Raw genomic sequence first — 20,416 nt, forward strand, 5'->3', positions numbered from 1 at the left:
GTTGGCTTCGCTGCGCGCTGCGTGTGGCAGTGCGAGTGGCCCCCCCCTCCCGCCTCCCTGTTCTCTCCGCTGACGCTTGGAATCGGCGTGAGACGTTAGCAACTCCTTCGCACCCGAGTAGGCCATGGCTACCAAGATACGTCCAGAAACCAAGAAAACCTCGGAGGTCGTGTGCCTCGGGAGCAGAAGTCTCCTGGAACTGGAGCCCGAGGCCAAGAAGCTCCGCGTGAAGGGCCCGGGTACTGCGCGTGTCGGCCGCGTTATCAGTGGTTCCCGCCGTTGAGGGGCCCCCGCCGCGGCCCGGAAATGGGACGGCGGGCCCACTTCCCGGGCGCCCACGCTGCAGGCTGTAGTTGTTGGCCTACAGGGCGGGCCGTTAACACCTGAGTTTAGGCTTAACAGCTCCCATCCCAGGTGACCAGGAGAAGCTTGAGGGCTCCGTTTTCACAGCCACGGACTCCACGTACCTAGTTTGTCTCAGGATTATTTTTTTTTGGGGGGGGGGGTGTTAATAGGTGTGTACACGGGCCCTGGGCCTTTTCTGCTCAAGGCTAGTGCTCTACCACTTGAGCCATAGCTCCATTTCCGGACTTTCCTGCCCAGGCTGGCTTCGAACCAGATCCTCAGATCTCAGTCTCTTGAGTAGCGAGGATTTTACAGGCCTGAGCCTCGTGCCCCCCCCCCCCCCCACTACTGCCTCAGGATTTTTTGTTTGTTTTAAACCCCTAGACTTCCCTCAACTTGGATGCTAAATACCCACAGGCCGATTGTTAGCTATTTGTCCTTGGTGCTTTCAGATATGAGGATTCCAGCTTCTCCCCCTCCTTATTCGCGTGTTCAGTACTTGAACTCGGGGCTGCGAGTTGGGGTAGAGTGGATTGTTTAGTCCATGAGAAGAATTAGTTGTCCAAAAAGATTCTGAAAATTGGTACCACCAGTACATCTTGATGTTCCGCACTTTCTTTATTCTTATAAAATTTATTTACTTCTCCAGAAGTAACCTGCTTAGAGCTGAGTCAGGCTGGCTTCTGGAAAAATCCATAGGACTTGGAATGACTGTTGGAAAGTACTTGATTACTTTTAAGCTGGTACTGAGTGTGAATTCGGGTCTTTGGCACTGACCCTTAGCTTTTTCACTCTAGGCTGGCAACTCAACGTTTTGAGCCATAGCTCCAAGTGTAGCTTTTTATTGAGGGGGGGGGGGCAGGGCAGACCTTACCTTCTAGTTTCTAAATATAATTCTCAGATCTCAGCCTCCTGGGTAGCTAGATTACAGACAGCAGCCACAGACATGAGATCAGCTTTATTTTATTTTTTTATTTTGAGACAAGGTCTTGCTGTGTGGCCCAGATGATTTTAAAACTCTGGTGGTCCTACTTGCTCAGCCTCTTAAGTACTGGGATTATACCCAGCCTCCCTACTGCTACTTTATTTTAATGTAGAATTGAAACATACTTTTTTTTCTTAAAACAATTATACCATGCTGTCCTAAAATCTTACTATGTATTATCTGTGATTTTAAAATTCCCAACTCCAGTTTTCCATCCCACACTGGAAAGTCTGCAGTATACTTTCTTCTTGTTTATTTCTTTGGCCCAGCTTTCAGGAATACTGCAATATCATACTTTAGAGGAGTGTTTGGGGGAAGGGAAGTCTGTACTCATTATTTCTTTCTTGTGCTGAGTGAGACTAAACAGACTGTGGAAAGGCTTTTAGGAGGTGATGGGACAGACTGACTATGCTGAATGAAACAGCAAGGCTGTCTTTATGTAATTTCAGCCGAAAACCTTTCTGTGATTGGAGAGGAAAATATGTGTCTGTTCTTCTTGGCAGGTTGTAGCAGGAGATGTGAGTCAGACTGCCTTTGGGAAGGTTTGGCTAGCCTGCAAGTCCCACCATCGTGCAGCAGCCTGCAGGTCCCACCATCGTGCAGCAGCATTGTCAGGGATCTCTACCAGCATAGGTTGGATGAAGCTGCCTGGCCATCACTACAACAGGTGAGGAAGTTCCTGATTGAAGTTCAAAGGTTTGTATGGTTTTTCAACTATTTGATGCTCTGAACCTAGAAGATAGTTGGTTCAAGTTGGCAGAGTGGTTAGATCACTTCAACCATGTGCCTGGCATACTGAGCACTCAACCAAGGAGAAAAACTTTTCTGATGGAATGTACTCTACCCCCTTGTGTTCCAAATTAGTTCATGTATATTGTAGATAATTCATGCACAACTCTAGTTAGCTTTTTTTTGATAGAAGGACTTGACCCTAGGGCCTATCTGTGAAGGAGCCTGAGATTGGCAGTTATCAAGGATTTGAGTTTTATTTATGAGTTTATTTTTGGTGATACTGGGGTTTGAATGCAGGGAAGCTTGCTCTCATTAAGCTCACAGTTGATGTTCTACCACTTGAACCTCACCTGTAACCTTACTCTTTTTTTCTGGTGCTGGTTCTGGAGCTTGAACTCAGGGTCTGGATGCTTTTGTGCTCAAGGCTAGTGCTCTACCACTTGAGCCATACCTCCACCTCTAGCTTTGTGGTTATTTATTGGAGATAAGAAGAGTCTCATGGGCTTTTCTGCCCAGGCTTCGAACTACAATCCTCTAGATTATTGGCATTGAGCTCCAGGCTAGGACTTGAGATTTTTAGTTTTTGTTTTGTTTTGTTTTTTTTTAAATAGAACTTGAGTTTTAAAGCAACTAATTCAACTTAGTTCTTTTTCTGTGTGGCAGGGTCTTCAGAAATCCTTTTTGCATTCTCTTGCTTCTTACCGGATATTCCAAAAAGCTGCCCCCTTTGACAGGAGGGTTACATCCTTGGCATGGCACCCGACTCATCCCAGCACCCTGGCTGTAGGCTCCAAAGGAGGAGATATCATGCTCTGGAACTTTGGCATAAAGGACAAACCCACCTTTATTAAAGGGGTAAGCAGTTCCTGGTGCTGGATGATATTGCTAAAGAAGTGTTTATTGAGTGAATGAATGGAATATTGACATTATCTAGTAGCAAGTAACGGGGCATTTTCAAACATGCCAAATGAATTATTGAATGCCTGCCCTTGAAATATTAGGAGGTATCAACTAGCTCACTCAGAGTCTAAGCCCCTTCTTACCTCTTTGAGATCTTTTTTTTTTCCCTTCCCCTGTTATTCATAATTGAAACAGATATCTGGGAAAAACAGTTTAAAGGAGGAAGGATTTATTTTGGTTCTCATTTTCAGTCTGTGCCAGACTAGTTTTATTGTTTCTGGGCCTGTGGTGAGGCAGTATATTAATGATTGAAACTGTATTGGAGCAGAGTTGCTCAGCTCATGGCAGCCAGGAAGCAGAAAGACAGACAGGAAGGGGCCAGGGGAAGATATGCCCCTCTATTCCCTTAGCCGGGCGCCCGTGACTCTTGCCTGTAATCCTAGCTACTCAGGAGGCTGAGATCTGAGGATCACAGTCCAAGCCAGCCTGGGCAGGAAACTCCGTAAGACTCACCTCCAATAAACCACTAGAAAATTGGAAGTGGCTTGATTCCCGGCTCCACTTCTAGTTTTTTTGAGGGGTGGTTAATTGGAGATAAAGAGGCTAATGAACTTTTCAGCCAGGCTGGATTCAAACCATGATCCTCAGATCTCAGCTTCCAGAGTAGCTAGAATGACAGGTATGAGGCATCAGCACCCAGCTTATTCTTTTTTTTTTGTCCGTTGTGGGGCTTGAACTCAGGGCCTGGGCTCTGTCCCTGAGCAGTTTTGCTCAAGGTGAGTGCTCTACTCCTTTGAGCTATAGCACCACTTGCAGGTGTTTTTTTTTTTTTTTGTCAGTCATGGGGCTTGAACTCTGGGCCTGGGCGCTGTCTCTCAGCTCTTTAGCTCAAGGCCAGCGCTCTACCACTTGAGCTACAGTGCCACTTCCAGTTTTCTAGTGGTTTATTGGAGATAGGAGTCTTACAGTCTTTCCTGCCCTGGCTGGCTTTGAACCGAGATTCTCAGATCTCAGCCTCCTGAGTAGCTAGGATTACAAGTGTGAGCCACAGGTGCCCAGCTTATAGAAATGATTTTTTTTTTTTTGTCGGTCATGGGGCCTAAGAACTGTCCCTCAGCTCTTCAGCTCAAGGCGAGTGTTCTACCACTTGAGCCACAGCGCCACTTCCACCACTTGCAGTTTTTGAGTAGCTTATTGGAGATAAGAGTCTCATGATGATTTTCCTGCCTGGACTGGCTTTGAACCACGATCCCCAGATCTCAGCCTCCTGAGGAGCTAGGATTACAGGCATGAGCCACTGGTGCCCAGCATTAAATGTTCCCTTAAGTTAGAATAAAGCCGGGTGCTGGTGGCTTACAGCTGTAATCTTAGCTACTCAGGAGACTGAGATCTGAGGTTTGTTGTTCAAAGCCAGCCTGGTCAGGAAAGTCTGTGAGGTTCTTATCTCCAGTTAATCCCCAGAAAACTGGAAATGGTGTTGTGACTCAAAGTGGTAGAGCACTAGCCTTGAGCCATAAGGCTCAGGGACAGCACTCAGACCCTATGTTTAAGTCGCATGACTGACCAAACAAAGAAAACATTTACTGCCTCTACTATTCACAAGTATATCCATCCCGTTTCATCATTTCCTAGTTCTGTGTTTTCCTGTGTTACATCCCCTCTCCCCAATGTTTATCACTAGGTGAAATATTAGATTTTTTAATGTGTCTTTGCACATTAGAAAAAAGCTCCATAATAGCAAGGATCTTGTCTTTCTGGTTTACCACTAATATCCCTAGAGCCTAGAGCAGTGGCTTATAGTAGCTGCTTTATATTTCTTGAAAAAATGAGGGCTGTGAAGTATAGCTGGGAAATTGGATGTGTGCATACTCCAGAATATGAGAAAAAGAAAAATCCTTTGTGAATTGAGTTGATGGAGAGGTTTCACAGATGAGTGAGCAATAAGAAAAAGATATATTTAGCTTGGTAAGAAATGTACGCATTATCCTGCCCATGTAATTGTAACCCCTCTGTACAGTATGTTCACAAATAAAATTAAATTAAATTAAGAAAAAGAAAAAGATATATTTAAATAAATGAAGAGAGAAACAGGAAAGATGTATGTTGGTGCAAGGTACGAGATAGGTGGTTAAGAAAACAAATCATGGAGGCCAAGAGGGAAGACAGCCAGAGGAGTGTTGACTATAATACTTGGTGGGCCTCCTGCCCCTCTGACAAGGTAGGCAATAAGGTAGGTGATTTCTAGGAGAGGAGCTTTAAATTTGAGTTAGAATCCAAAGCTCCTCAGGTAGGAAGAGATTTATTTTTTCTAGAAATCTAGGGCATGCGAATAAAAATAAAATTTTGGTTCATTCTTGAAGTGGTAAGAAGTAGTCTATTCTAAGGACAGAGCCTCATGACCTCCTGGGGCTTGCATTCAGGGCATGGGCACTGTCCCTGAGCCTCTTTGTAGTCGAGGCTAGCATTCTACTTGAGCAACAGTACCACTTCTGGCTTTTTCTAAGTAGTTCATTGGAGATAAGAGTCTTATTGACTTTCCTCCATGGGCTGGCTTTGAACTGTGATCCTCAGATCTCAGCCTTTGAGTAGCTAGGGTCACAGGCCTGACTTTTTTTTTTTTTTTTTGGTCCGGTTGTGGGGCCTGAACTCTGGGCCTGGGTGCTGTCCCTCAGCTCTTCAGCTCAAGGCTAGCACTCTACCACTTGAGCCACAGCGCCACTTCCTTTTTGCTTATGTGGTACTGAGGAATCGAACCCAGGGCCTCATGCATGCAAGGCAAGCGCTCTACCACTGAGCCACCTTCCCAGCCCAGGCCTAACTTTTTTTAAAAAAGAGGAATGACAACTACTTTGAATTTGTGCCAGACTGAGGCTGCTTTTGTTTTACATTGTTTGTGTGTGTGTGTGTGTGTGTGTGTGTGTATGTTTGTGTTTTGCTGGGGTTCAAACAAAGATCTGTATGAGGACTGTGAATAGTCTACCACTGAACTATATCTGTAACTTCCTGCACCACCCCCCTCCCTTTATTTATTTATTTATTTTGGCCAATCCTATGGCTTGAACTCAGGCCTGGGCACTGTTTATGAGCTTCTTTTTGCTCAAGTCTGGCACTCTACCACTTGTGACACAGCACCACTTCCAGCTTTTTCTGTTTTAGTGTAGTTTCTGTTGTAGTGCTGAGGAATTGAACCCAGGGCTTCATGCATGCTAAGCAAGCACCCTACCACTAAGCCACATTCCCAGCCCTGCATCACCCTTTATTATATTATATACATACAGCTAAAGTTTCCTTACACCATCACGCTGATTGGTTTGGTCATTTGAACTTTATGATTGCAAAGAGTTAGCATGCAGCAGAGGAAGGTATGCTGGTTTGAGATGAACTTTATTTTATTCCTTGATGTTGATAGCAGGAAGCTGATTTAAGATCAGTAACCAGAGGAGCAGTAGTGCCAAGTTTTTTTTACTTCTTTAGTCATCTGACCTTGGCTCTGATCTTGACATTTTTCAAGTCTCTTGATTGGGGAATATTTATAATCAAAATGAAGGTAGCTTTATTGTATTCATGTGCTATTTCTACTCATACAAATGGAAATGATGACAGTATAAGTGAGACATGATGGACACATCTGTCTTCCTAATAGGAGACTGAGGCAAAGAAAACTGCAAATTTGAAGCCAGCCTGGGCTACATAGTATAACAACCTGTCTCAAACCAAAAGAGAGAGAGAGAATTATAAAGAATAAAGTAAACTGACCCCAAATCTCTATTTTCAGCATTATTACACACACTCATTCTATTGCCAGTGTTATCACATAAATACTCTGCTGTGCTATCTGTTGTGGTTTATTTATGTCATATATTTTAGTTTAATCATACCATACCAGAAAGACACTATTTAAAAATATTCCATAATTGTTTCTCTCTTTTTTTAATGTCTTTAGTTTGGGTGGTCTAGGTAATGCCAACCTCATAAAGTAATATAGAGAACATTCTCTCTGCTTCTTTTTCCTGGGGGGAAAATAGTGTAGACTCTGTATTGTTTCTTCTATAATATATGTAGCAAATCCTTCTGGGCCTGGAGTTTTTACTTCTTTTTACCTTTTAACTGAGATGTAATTATATGTAGTAAATTATACATTTGAAGTATTCAATTTGATGAGTTTGGACAGCTATGAGAATTTATTACCAAAGTTATGCTCAATATTTGAACCTATCTGTCATCCCTAATAGTTCTATAATACCCTTTCTGATCCATTCTTCTCTACTCTTGCTCTTGTGTCTTGGGAACTACTGACTTGCTTTTTATCCCTATAGATAAATTCACATTTTCTAGAATTTTACATAGATGGTATCTTAAGTATATGTTTTTTTGTCTAGCTTCTTTTCTTTTCTTGGGAGTCATGGGGCCTGAACTCTGGGTCTGGGCGCTGCCTCTCAGCTCTTCAGCTAAAGATAGCATTCTACCACTTGAGCCACAGTGCCACTTCTGGTTTTTTCTGCTTATGTGGTACTGAGGAATCGAACCCAGGGCCTCATGCATGCAGGCAAGCACTCTACCACTGAGCCACCTTCCCAGCCCCTGGTCTAGCTTCTTTCATACAGTATAATTATTTGAGATTTACCTACATTTGCTTTTATTTCTGAATACTGTTGATTTTCCCATTTATCTGTTCAAAAACATTTGTTTTTTTCTAGATTTTGACAACTATAAATAAAACTGCTATAAGTATTCATGCACAGGTGTTTATGTGCATATCCATTTTTATTTTCCTTGAGAAAATACTTTAGAGTGGAATGATTTGGTTGTAGGTAAGATAATCTTTTTTTTTTTTTTTTTTTTTTTTTGAGGTGGTCTCATTATGGAGCCTCAAATTCATGGTATTCCTACATTAGCCTCCCTGGTACTGTGATTATAGGCATTTTTTTTTTTTTTTCACCCAGCAAGTATTCTACTACTTGAACCACACCCTGAATCCTATAGTGAAAATCTTTTTTTTTTTTTTGTCATGGGCCTGAACTCTGGGCCTGGGCGCTGTCCCTGAGCTCTTCAGCTCAAGGCTATTGCTCTACCACTTGAGCCACAGTACCACTTCCAGCTTTTTCTGCTTATGTGGTTCTGAGGACCAGGGCCTCATGTATGCAAGACAAGCACTCTACCACTGAGCCAACTTCCCAGCCCTGTGAAAATCTTTTAAAGGTTTTCATTTAGTACGTATAGGTCTTGTGTGTTAAGCATGCACTCTACCACTGTTATATCCATATCCCCAAAGGTTTTATTAAAGTGAAAAATAATGTTTATATTTACCTATATATTGCTATTTCCAGTGCAGTTCATGCTTTTGTGTGATCCAGATTTCCTTTTGGACTCATTTTGCTTTGGCAGGAATTCCTTTAACATTTGTTGTAATGTGGGCTGGTTGATGAGGAATTCTATCTACTTTTGCTTGCCTAAGAAAGTACTGCTTTTATTTCCAAGAGGACATTTTTGCTGGGTATAAAATTCTGGTTTTATAGTTTTATTGGGGGGCTTGAACTCATGGCATGGGCACAGTCCTTTAGCTTCTTTTGCTCAAGGCTAGCACTCTACCACTTGAGCCACTATGCTACTTCTAGAGTTTTCTGTTTATGTGGTACTGAGGAATTGAACCCAGGGCTTCATGCTAGGCAAGCATCTACCATTAAGCCACATTCCCAAGTCCACTAGTTTCATAGGTTTTAGGAAATTAAATTTCTTTTTTTTTTGTTAGTCCTGGGGCTTGAACTCAGGATGTGGGTGCTGTCCTAAGCTGCTTTTTGCTTAAGGCTAGCACTCTACCATTTGAGCCATAGTGCCACTTCTGGCTTTTTCTGTTTATATGGTGCTGAGGAATCTAACCCAGGGCCTCATGCATGTGAGGTAAGCACCCTACAACTGAGCCACCTTCCCAGCTTTTCTGGCTACTTTTTTTTGTCATGAGGCTTGAACTCTGGGCCTGAGAACTGTCCCTCAGCTCTTTAGCTCTTCAACTCAAGGCTTGTGCTCTACCTCTTGAGCCACAGCGCCATTTCTGGTTTTCTGGTGGTTTATAAGAATCTCAGACTTTCCTGCTGGGGCTGGCTTTGAACTACAATCTTCAGATCTCAGCCTCCTGAGTAGCTTGGATTATGGGTGTTAGCCACTAGTGCCCTGCTCTATTTTTTTTTTTTTTTAATTATAAAGATACTATACAGAGGGTTACAGTTACATGAGTGAGGTAATGAGTACACTTCCTCTTGAACATTGTTACCCCCTCTATTGTTTTCCCCCTACCATCCCCTCCCTCCCTCCCTTCCCCGAGGTTCTTTTTTTTTTTTTTTTTTTGATTGTGATTAAGTGATTACATAATTTCAAAGTCACAAGTTCATTCTAACTTCCCTGGAGCAAATTGTCTACCACAGTCTGTAATATATAACAGTGTTCACATGTTATATACCATATTTGTGATCAGCAGCATGGGGATATTTAGTAGTGGTTCAACCAGATGAGCGGGAGTTCTTTGTTTCTTAAGTCCTGTTAGTTTTGTCGTATCACCTAACATTTTGGATTTAGCATCCACTTATCAGGGAGACCATGTACTGTTTGTCTCTTCGTTCTTGGCTTACCTCGCTCAACATGATTCCTTCTAGCTCCATCCATTTCCCTGCAAATGCCATTATTTTGTCATTTCTAATGGCTGCATAATATTCCATTGTGTATAGATACCACAATTTTTGGATCCATTCATCTGTGGTGGGGCATCTAGGTTGTTTCCATATCCTAGCTATTGCGAACAGTGCTGCAATAAACATGGAGGTGCACGTGTCCTTGTATATTGGTTCCTGTTGTTCAGGGTAGATGCCTAGAAGTGGTATGACTGGGTCGTAAGGGAGGTCAATCTTTAGCTTTCTAAGGACCCTCCAGACTGCTTTCCAAAGTGGTTGTATAAGTGTACATTCCCACCAGCAGTGTAATAGGGTTCCTCTTTCTCCACATCCCCTCCAGCATTTGTCGTTGGCTGATTTGTGGGTGTGGGACATTCTGACTGGGGTAAGGTGGTATCTCAGGGTTGTCTTTATTTGCATTTCCTTCACCACCAGGGATGATGAACATTTCCTCATGTGTTTCTTTGCCATTTTTATTTCTTCATTTGAGAAGTCCCTCTTTAGTTCCCTTGCCCATTTAGTAATTGGTTTGTTAGGTTTGGGAGGGATTAGTTTCTTGAGTTCCCTGTATATACAGGATGTTAACCCCTTGTCTGCTATATTGCTGGTAAATATTTTTTCCCAATTAGTTGGTTGTCTTTCTAGCTTAGTTGCGATAGATTTAGCTGTGCAGAAGCTTTTTATTTTAAGGTAGTCCCATTTGTCGAGCTTTCTGTCTATTTTTAAAGTGTCTATAATATGCCTTGCTTTCTGAGTCTGTTGTTTGGGTCAATGAACTTCACCTGTGGGTTAATAGTTTTTTGTTGTTTTTGTTTTGTTGGTTGTGGGACTTGGTCTCAGGGCCTACATGCTGTCCCTGAGATTTTTGTTCAAGGCTAGTGTTGTACTGCTTTGAGCTACAATTCCACTTCTAGTTTTCTGGTGGTTAATTGGAGAAAAGAGTTTCACAGACTTTTCTGATTAGGCTGGTTTTGAACCTTGATCCTCAGATCTCAGCCTCCTGAATAACTAGGATTACAGGTGTGAGCTACCAGCTCCTACTTTCAGATAGTTTTTTTTTCCTTCTCTTCACTCTCTTCTTCTTCCTTTCTCTTCTCCAAACTCCCTCATTCTTCTTTTCCTTTCTACCTCTCCTATAGCCTAAAGTGTAGGTCTAAATTGGCTCCACTATCTGGGGGTATTTTTGTAAAGATGGATTCCTTGTGTATTAAGAATCCTTTGAGGGCTGGGAAGGTGGCTTAGTTGTAGAGTTGCCTAGCATGCATGAAGCCCTAGGTTCAATTTCTCAGTACCACATAAACAGAAAAAGCCAGAAGTGGCACTGTGGCTCAAGTGGTAGAGCGCTAGCCTTGAGCAAAAGAAGCTTAGGGACAGAATCCAGGACTGGCAAAATTAAAAAAGAAAAAAACTTTTATTCTGGATGATAAGAATACAGATTGTGCTGAGGAATTCTCTAACTGGCTTCTGATGTAGGTAGTTTCTTCACTATATATATATATATAAATATATATATAAATATATATATAAATATATATAAATATATATAAATATATATATATATATATATATATATATATAAATTTTTTTTTTTGGTCCGGTTGTGGGGCCTGAACTCTGGGCTTGGGCGCTGTCCCTCACTTTTCAACTCAAGGCAAGTGCTCTACCACTTGAGCCACAGTGCCACTTCTGGCTTTTTTCTTTTTGCTTATGTGGTACTAAGGAATCGAACCCAGGGCCTCATGCATGAAAGGCAAGCGCTCTACCACTAAGCCACCTTCCCAGCCCCTCCACTAAATTTATATATTAATACACAGCCAAATACTAGAGGATCTCTGGAAAGTCCCCAGAGTTGCTCCTGTTCATCTATCTTCTGAGAATTCTGCCATGTTGGCAATGTCTGCTTAGCTGAGTGAGACTAGTCAGTTACAGCTTCTTTGTACCTTCCTGTAGTCTGGATATTCCCTTCAAATTGTTACCTGGTGTAGTTGCAAACCTACCTTTTTTTTTTGGTCTGTCATGGGTCTTGAACTCAAGGCTAGCCTCTACCACTTTGAGCCACAGCTCCATTTCCTGTTTTCTGGTGGTTAATTGGACATGAGTCTCACAACTGTCCTGTCAAGGCTGGCTTTGAACTGCAGTCCTCAGATCTCAGTCTCCTTGGTATCTAGGATTACAGGCATGAGTCACCAGTCTCCAGATGCTGTCCCATTCTTTTCCCCGTCTTATGCTTCTCATTGTCCAGACTCTGGAAACTTATTTCATGCATTTTGTTTACTTTCCTAGATTTTTTTTCTTAAATAAGAGAAAGCTTATTCGAAGGTAAAAGAAAAGCAATGAAAGAAAGTAACTAAAACTCGATCTGGAGAGGAGATTCAAGAGGAGTTTTTAAGGCAGTAGGGCCATCATCATGGCTGGAAACAGAGATACACATTTATTATTATTTTTAGTGTGGTAGAGAGTCCTGTAAAGCTTTCTCTCAAGTAAGAGACATTTACATATTGAGTTGCAGTGTAGGCCACATCAGAGTGAGTTCAGCAACAGAGCCAGCAACCAAGAAGGGTAAGGGGTTTGGGGAAAAGAGGACAGTGTTGGTGTTCTACATAGAGTAGTGAAGCCTAGTCAACTGATGGGAGCAAGAGATTCTTACTAGCCCCATAGGTTTGACAGACTGGGTGCTGGTTAGAATGTTTATAGAGCAGTCGAATGTGCCAGTTAGTATGTAAGTGTGTGTAGGAGATATTATTTGAGTCTAGGTGCAGGATGGCATTAGCACAAGATAAATACTGAAGGATCTCTTAAAGATGTAAAGTTCTTGGGGCTGGGAAGTTGGCTCAGTGGTAGAGTGCTTGCCTCACATACATGAGGCCCTGGGTTCGATTCCTCAGCACCACATAAGCAAAAAGAAAAAAGCCGGAAGTGGCGCTGTGGCTCAAGTGGTAGGGTGCTATCCTTGAGATTGAAAGCTGAGGGACAGCGCCCAGGCCCAGAGTTTAGCCCCCAGGACTGACAAAAAAAAAAATGTAAAGTTCTTAAAACAATGCCTTTGAGCCAGGAACCTGTGGCTCATTCCTATAATCCTATTTCTCCGGGAGGCTGAGATCTCAGGATTTTGGTTCAGAGCCAGCCAAGCAGAAAAATTCAAGGTCTCATGTTATCGCCAAACGGCAGAAAATCAGGACTGGAGGCATGGCTCAAGTGGTAGAGTACCAGCCACAAACAAAAAATATGAGTGTGCTCAAGGCCTAGAGTTTAAGCTCCCATACTCACATAAAACAAAGAAACCTGATATATAATAAGTACTTAATAAGATCTCACTATATAGAGATGATTTATTATATATTATCTGATGAGCTCTTATTAGCTATTAGGGTTAATTTCTTCTCTTAGGGACTTGTTTATTTACTTTTTTTTTTTTGTAGTATTGGGAATTAAACCTAGGCCTTCCTGCATGCTAGGCAAGTGGTGTACCACTAGTTATACCCCAACCCTGTCACAGTTATTTTTTATCATCATTTCTGGAATATCTGGAAGAATAGAAAAGAACACAAGTCTGTTTCCTGCCCTTCTAACCCAGATGCTGTTTGTTGTAAACTGAAGCTTTCCTGAAGTATGCAGATAACTTGCCATAAATTCAACCACCACAGTGGTAGAAAATACATCATTGGTTGTCAGGGGTGTGGAGTGAGTGGAAGATGTGATCAGTTTGGAGAGAATGAGGGAAATTTATGGGAGAGAAAACTTCAATAGGGCTTATTCAAAGCTATAGATGTATTAAAATCCATAGAACTATAATACTAAGTACAGTCATATTTTCTGTATTGTAATTTAAAATATAAAAGTAAAATAACACCTTAAAAATAAAAGTGCAAAAGTGCAAAGCTGGGCACCAGCGGCTTACACCTGTAATCCTAGCTGCTCAGGAGGCTGAGATCTGAGGATCTTGATTCAAAGCCAGCTCGGGCAGGAAACTCTGTGAGACTCTTATCTCCAATAAACCACCAGAAAACCGGAAGTGGTGCTGTGGCTCAAGCAGTAGAGCACTGGCCTTGAGCTGAAGAGCTGAGGGATAGAGCCCAGTCCCAGAGTTCAAGCCCCACGACTGACAAAAAATAAATAAAAGTGCACTGAAGGGGTGAAAGTGTCCAAAAAGAAATGTATTCATTACCTGATTTATGAAACTAACCACTCTGTACATCACCTTTATAATAACAATAAAACTAAGTAAATAAAGAGCACTATGGAGAGTATCCTAGGGGTAGGTGTCTAAGCTGGCCTAGCCCTGGTGCTGACTGACTGGCATTTCCGTTGGCATAGTAAGTATACCCAGGCTTTGCCTACACTTTCTGACCCATCATCACTTACTGGCTTTTTCCTTCCTCATGTTAGATTGGAGCTGGAGGGAGCATCACAGGGCTGAAGTTTAACCTTCTCAATACCAACCAGTTCTTTGCCTCTTCAATAGAGGGAACAACTAAGCTTCAAGACTTTGAAGGCAACACTCTACGAGTTTTTACCTGCTCAGACACCTGCAAGTGAGTAATTTAACTAGAAAGCTCTAGTTCTGGTAAGAGTATCCGGATCCCATTTCTTCTAGCCAGACATGGCACAGGGAAGAATGGAAATGTATTAGCTACTTTCCACCCCTTCTTCTCTTCCTCAAACTCTTTGGTGCTCTGATTTTGGTCCAGGTGGATAATTGCTTTGGGAAGCCTTGGCCCTTCTCAGGAAAAGGCCTCAGTCTCTTCCTTAAGGTGTACCTATATTAAACTAGGCTTTGACTCTCACAAGCCAAGCCAATAGGGTAGTAGTTCAGAAAGCCTCACAGAGAGTGAAGCAGGAGCTAAGAATTGAGGTTTCAATGCTGTTCATTTATTGGGCTGTAAATACTTGACTAATTTTTCAGTTGAAGCTTAAAATAAGAGAACCCTCTCCTAAGAGAAAGTGACTGGAGAAATTAAAAAATGCAAATCACTTTAATATCTAGCCAGAGACACAACTTCCAAGAAATGAATGTGAGTATGACGTCTAACTAGCATTGGGTATTATCTTAAGCTATCCCATGGGGGTGAGAAACACAGGAGCCATCAAGATTGGTGACTGGGCTTCAGGTTCCTCTTCCCCAGCAGCCTCCTCTTCGTATTCAGGAAAGATAGCAAAAGGCAGTGCAGCAAGATGTTGAGGGCTTCAGAGAAACAGTGTGACTCAGAACACTTCTGGCTGTGGATCTGCATCTATGAGGCAGGTCCTACTGAATCTCCTTGTCCTCAAGTAGTTTTCTAATGGAAAGAGCATCTGGGTTCTGTTTGCTTTTCCCTTAGTGTGCAGAAGGGGGCAGACATTTCTCTCTAGCTAGCTGTAAGCCACAGAGCTGAACATTTCCTGTTTGGTCTGTCATCTTTGGTTCAAAGGGTGAAGAGTGACTGGTGAGAGAACAGTATACAAGTTTGCCTTAGAACCTGCGCTGTATGGGACAAGCTAGCTTTGGGACTTGCCCTGTGATTCTGAGGTTTAGCTGCTCTTACTAGCTGAGGATGCTGGCGGAGCGGTAACTGGATACATGGTAAACAAATCTGGGTGTTTCACAGCAATCCATAGCAAAAAAGTTATTCATTGAACAATATTTATTGAATGCCTACTGAGGGTTAGATTGGAGCTGCAATTGTGAATAAATGGATCCAGCTCAGTCCTGAGAGTCTTACAGCATAGTCTCTCTCTTTCTCTAGCATCTGGTTTTGCAGCCTGGATGTGTCTACCAAAAGCCGAATAGTAGTCACAGGAGACAATATGGGAAATGTGATCCTGCTGAACATAGATGGCAAGGAGGTATATACGGAGGTCCAGGTTATCCCTTTTCCCTCCCTTGGTTCTGTGTCCCCACCTGAACCAGCCTCTTTCCCACAGCTTTGGAATCTCAGAATGCACAAAAAGAAAGTGACCCATGTGGCTCTGAATCCCTGTTGTGATTGGTTACTGGCTACAGCCTCCGTAGATCAAACAGTGAAAATCTGGGACCTGCGCCAGGTTAAAGGGAAAAACAGCTTCCTCTACTCCCTGCTGCACAAACATCCTATCAACTCAGGTGTGACATCTTAAACCTCATCTTTCCTGCAGATCCTTCTTGTTTATCACTCCTGCAGTTTTTCCTGTAACTTCGAAAGCTATTAGGTCAAACATTTATCTCCCAAGAGCATCTTGTCAAGCTGATGACTAGGAACCTTTCTGGCTTTGGTTGCTCCTTTCCCTGGTGAATTTTTAGAATATTTCCAGATTCTTTCCTCCTGTCCACTTCTGACTAGAGAGGAATAGAAGGGTGGTGTTCCTACTAGGAAAGGCCTCTAAAGTCCAGAAGAGCAGGGGTTTGGGGGATCTTTTAGCTTAAGGGGCTTTTCACTTTTTCAGCTTATTTCAGCTCTGATGGATCCCGCCTCCTGACAACTGACCAGAAGAATGAGGTCCGGGTTTACTCTGCCTCTCAGTGGGACTGCCCAGTTAGCCTGATCCCTCACCCTCACCGTCACTTCCAGCACCTCACACCCATCAAGGTGAGTGAGGGAAGAGAGATGTTATCATGGGGACCAACCAGCACTGACCAAGGAGCATCGAGGGGCAGACATGGTCAGCCTGCAGTCAGTCCCAAACACAAAGCAGCAGTCCGTTAACCCTTTGGCTTTCTCTGTCCTATCATCCTATTTCTTCAGTTCCATTTTGTTCAGCTTTCTCATTTTTTTCTTTTCCTGTTTTTGGTACTGGTACTAAGGCTTGAACTCCAGGTTTCATGTGCTTGCTCAGCTTTTTTCATTCACGGCTGGTACTCTACCACTTGAGTCATGTCTCTAGTTCTAGTTTTTTTTTGCTGGTTAATTGGAGATAATATGAGTCTCATGGATTTGTCTTCCCAGGCTGGCATCAAACCAGGATTCCTTAGAGCTAAACCTCCTGAGTAGGTAGGATTATAGCTGTGGGTGTCCAGCTTCCTGAGTTTTCTTAATGTCTCTCTGATAAACTCTTTTTCTTGTCTCACTGTAGGCTTTTTTTTTAGGGGGGGGGAGGCTCTCTGTTCTACACTCTGTTTCAGTTTCCTATGTGCAGCTGATTCACAAATTAACCTTCACCTTCTAAGTTTGTCTTGCAGGTTTAGGTGGCTTCTGATAATAGAAATAAGTCCCTTACTTTCCCAATTTGGATCTCCATTTCAACTTAAAAAGGGAATAATAGTATCTAACTAATAGGGTTGTTGTGAGGATGAATCAGTACACTTAAAGCACTTGGCACTATACCTAGCACATGGTGAGTACTTAGTAAAAGATGACTTAGTATCCCATGTATCTCAAATCAAACCCAGTAGGGATGGGAAGGTGGCTCAGTGGTAGAGTGCTTGTCTTGCATGCATGAGGCCCTGGGCCCTCAGTACCACATAAGCAGAAAAAGCCAGAAGTGGCACTGTGGCTCAAGTGGTAGAGTGCTAGCCTTGAGCTGAAGAGCTGAGGGACAGCACCCAGACCCAGAGTTCAGGCCCCACGACCGAAAAAAAAAAAAAAAAAAATCAAACCCAATAATAAATAGCATCAAAATTCACCAGTCGCTATTCTTGTTAATCCATCTGTTCATATCTGCCTCATTGTAGCTCATCCAGATCAACTTCCACTTGTTTTTTTAGTGACTTTTTTTTTTTTTTGGTTGGTCATGGAGCTTGACCTCTCAACCTGGGTGCTGTCCCTGAGCTCTTCAGCTCAAGGCTAGCGCTCTACCACTTGAGCCACAGTGTCTACTTCCAGCTTTTTCTGTATACGTGGTGCTAAGGAATCAAACCCAGGGCCTCACTTCTAAACCACTTCATATACCATTTCTTCTTCCTTTTTTTAAAAAAATTGTGTATGTTTATGTGTATATGTGTGTGTGTATGTGCCAGTACTGGGGCTTAAACTCAGGGCCTTGCATTCTTGCCTGGCCTTTTTACTCAAAGATTGCACTCTACCATTTGAGCCATAGCTCTACTTACAGCTTTTTGATAGTTGATTGGTGGTAAGAGTCTCATGGACTTTCTTACCTGGGTTGGCTTTGAACAGTGATCCTCAAATCTTAGCCTCATGAGGAGCTAGGATTACAGGTGTGAGCCACCAGTACCCAACTTTCTTTCTTCTTATTGCTGGTTTTTTTTTCCTTTAAAATTCCTTTGAAGCCCAGTTGTAGTGGTACACATCTGTAATCCCAGCACTCAAGAAGCTGGGTCAGGAGAATCTTGCTGTAGAAAACAAATTATTGTCTCAAAGAAAGAAAAAATCAACTCAGCCTTGTGCTTGCTAGGGAAGCACTGTACTGCTTAAGCTATGTCTTTTTTCTTTTTTTTCTTTTTTGGTGCTGGTCCTGGAGCTTAAACTCAGGGCCTACTTACTGTCCCTGAGCTTCTTTTGCTCAAGGCTATCACTCTATCACTTGAGCCTCAGCTCCACTTCTGATGTTTTTTGAGTAGTTTATTGGAATGACAGTCTCACAGACTTTTCCTGCCTGGGCTGGCTTTGAACCAAAATCCTCAGATCTCAGCCTCTTGAGAGCCACTGGTGTCTAGCCATCCTCTACTTTTTAAGGCTTCAAAAAGAAAAAGGGAACTTGTTGGCTGGACCTTTGAAAGAGCTTTACTACTCAACCTCGACCTAAAGGTCTATTAGCTTTACTTCCTTTATTCCAAAGTATTTAAAGCTATCTTTTCCTGAGTAGTTCATATTTCTGCAGTACCTGTAAGTACCTGTTTGTGGAATAATCAATATCCCTCCCAAAATTCTTTGTATTAAAGCCCTAATTCCCAATATGATTTTGGCATAAGATACTGGAAAGCTATTAGATTTAGATGTGGTCACAAGGGTGTGGCCCTTAGAAAATTAGTAGCTTCCTTATGAGGAGATAGAAATGTGTGTTTGTGTGTGCACTGTTTCTGGGGCTTAAACTCAAGGTTTGGGTGCTGTTCCTGAGATTTCTGCTCAAGGCTAGCACTCTCCCACTTGATCCACAGCTCCACTTCTGTCTTTTTGGTGAATAATTGGAGATAGTCTCATGGACTTTCCTGCCTGGGCTGGTTTTGAACCATGATCCTCAGATCTCAGTCTCCTAGTAGCTAGGTTTATAGGCATAAGCTACCAGCATCTGGCTTTTTTTTTTTTTTCTTTCTTGTATTGTTGTTCGTTGTTGGTTTTTTTAAAACCTAGGACCTCATGCTTGTTTGGAAGGTATTCTACCACTTGAGCCACACCTCCAGCTGCTTTTACTTTAGTTATTTTTCAGATAGGATCTCTTTATTACCTTGGTCAGCCTAAACCATGATCCATAGCTGGGATTATAGGCATAAGTCACCACTCTCAGCTTATATAGGTTTTATCTTCAAATTTAAGTTGTTAGCATTTTAGTAGCAAAAAAACTTTTTTTTTTTTTGTCGGTCATGGGGCTTGAATTCTGGACTTGGGCGCTGTCCCTCAGCTCTTCAGCTCAAGGCTAGTGCTCTACCACTAGAGCCACAGTGCCTCTTCCGGCATTTTCTGCTTATGTGGTGCTGAAGAATCTAACCCCAAGGCCTCATGCATGCAAGCACTCTACCACTGAGCCACCTTTCCAGCCTACAAAGAATACTTTTTATGTCCCTGTTTACTTGTGATCAACTTCATCTCCTAGGCAACCTGGCATCCTCGATATAACCTCATTGTTGTAGGCCGATACCCAGATCCTAATTTCAAAAGTTGTGCCCCATATGAACTGAGGACAATCGATATATTTGATGGAAACTCAGGGAAGATGATGTGTCAGCTCTATGACCCACAGTCTTCTGGTATCATTTCGGTGAGGTTTGGGCCCTCAAATAGTGGTGGGAGGAAGCAGGGATTCAACCTACTTTACCAAAAATTGGTCCTATATGCCCTCTGTCTTTGCCAATACCTTCCCCATCTTCTCATGCCAATATTCTTATTTCTCCAGCTCAATGAGTTCAACCCCTTGGGGGACACACTAGCCTCTGCCATGGGTGAGTAGAAGCAGGTATATCTCAGAAATGTCCAGCCTGGCCCAGTTTCATGCAGGGTGAGTTCAACCTGGTCCTGCCACATACACCCTAGGGCCAATAAAAATGCCTGGGGGATGTAGTTATTTCTAGCCTTGACCCTTAATTGTGGTCATAACAATGCCTGGCTGCTCTCTAGTCTTCTAGCATTTCCTTATTAAAACTTAGCTCCCTTAGGCCAGCCCCAAGCCCTGACACTGATAATGGAAGGTATATCAGACTGCTCTTGCTCTTCTTAGGTTACCACATTCTCATCTGGAATCAGAAGGAAGTGGGGCCATGGAAAGAAAGAGAGAGACACTGAAGAAAGTTGAGCCATAACTTGGAGTACAAAATGGAAACAAGTTCTTCAGAAGAGGCAGCTGTTAATGGGCCAAAAGTGCCACTGTCTTGGGGTTGGAGCAGGGACACTGGCTTATCAATGTCCTTAGCTCTGGAAACTTCAGGCAACCCAGCTTCTCTAAAGATCCCTGCTATCTAGCCTGGAGCCAAAGTAGTTTTCTCCTGTTCAATTTTTCCTTGTGTTGCTGGGGATGGAACTCAGGACCTTGTGCCCTGCTGAGCTATATTCCCAGCTACCTTTTTCCCCTTCTGATGTGTGGTGACAGAATGATGAGGGAGTGTTTTTTTTATTTGTGATTACTATAGACACAGTCAATAAAAACATATTTAACTGAGTTTGTGAGCAGATCTATCACTGACCTAGTCAAAGGGGCTCCTTGGGTCTCAGAAATGAAAAGGCACAGTACC

The 20,416-nt window shown here is 42.7% G+C and overlaps 1 protein-coding gene across 1 annotated transcript; it reads left to right on the forward strand.

Moving 5' to 3' along the window:
• Positions 1-20,344, forward strand: Ddb2 (damage specific DNA binding protein 2). The gene is made up of 10 exons (XM_042676064.1): positions 1-239; positions 1,834-1,997; positions 2,726-2,917; positions 14,011-14,156; positions 15,348-15,447; positions 15,526-15,703; positions 16,024-16,166; positions 19,285-19,449; positions 19,585-19,630; positions 19,906-20,344. Exons 1-10 carry the CDS (start codon positions 125-127, stop codon positions 19,968-19,970), a joined length of 1,314 nt encoding a protein of 437 aa, XP_042531998.1. The 5' UTR covers positions 1-124; the 3' UTR covers positions 19,971-20,344.
• Positions 20,345-20,416: the final 72 nt, after the last annotated feature.

The sequence above is a fragment of the Dipodomys spectabilis genome, unplaced genomic scaffold, assembly GCF_019054845.1.
Source record: "Dipodomys spectabilis isolate Male_0828 unplaced genomic scaffold, ASM1905484v1 ptg000030l, whole genome shotgun sequence".
NCBI lineage: Eukaryota > Metazoa > Chordata > Mammalia > Rodentia > Heteromyidae > Dipodomys > Dipodomys spectabilis.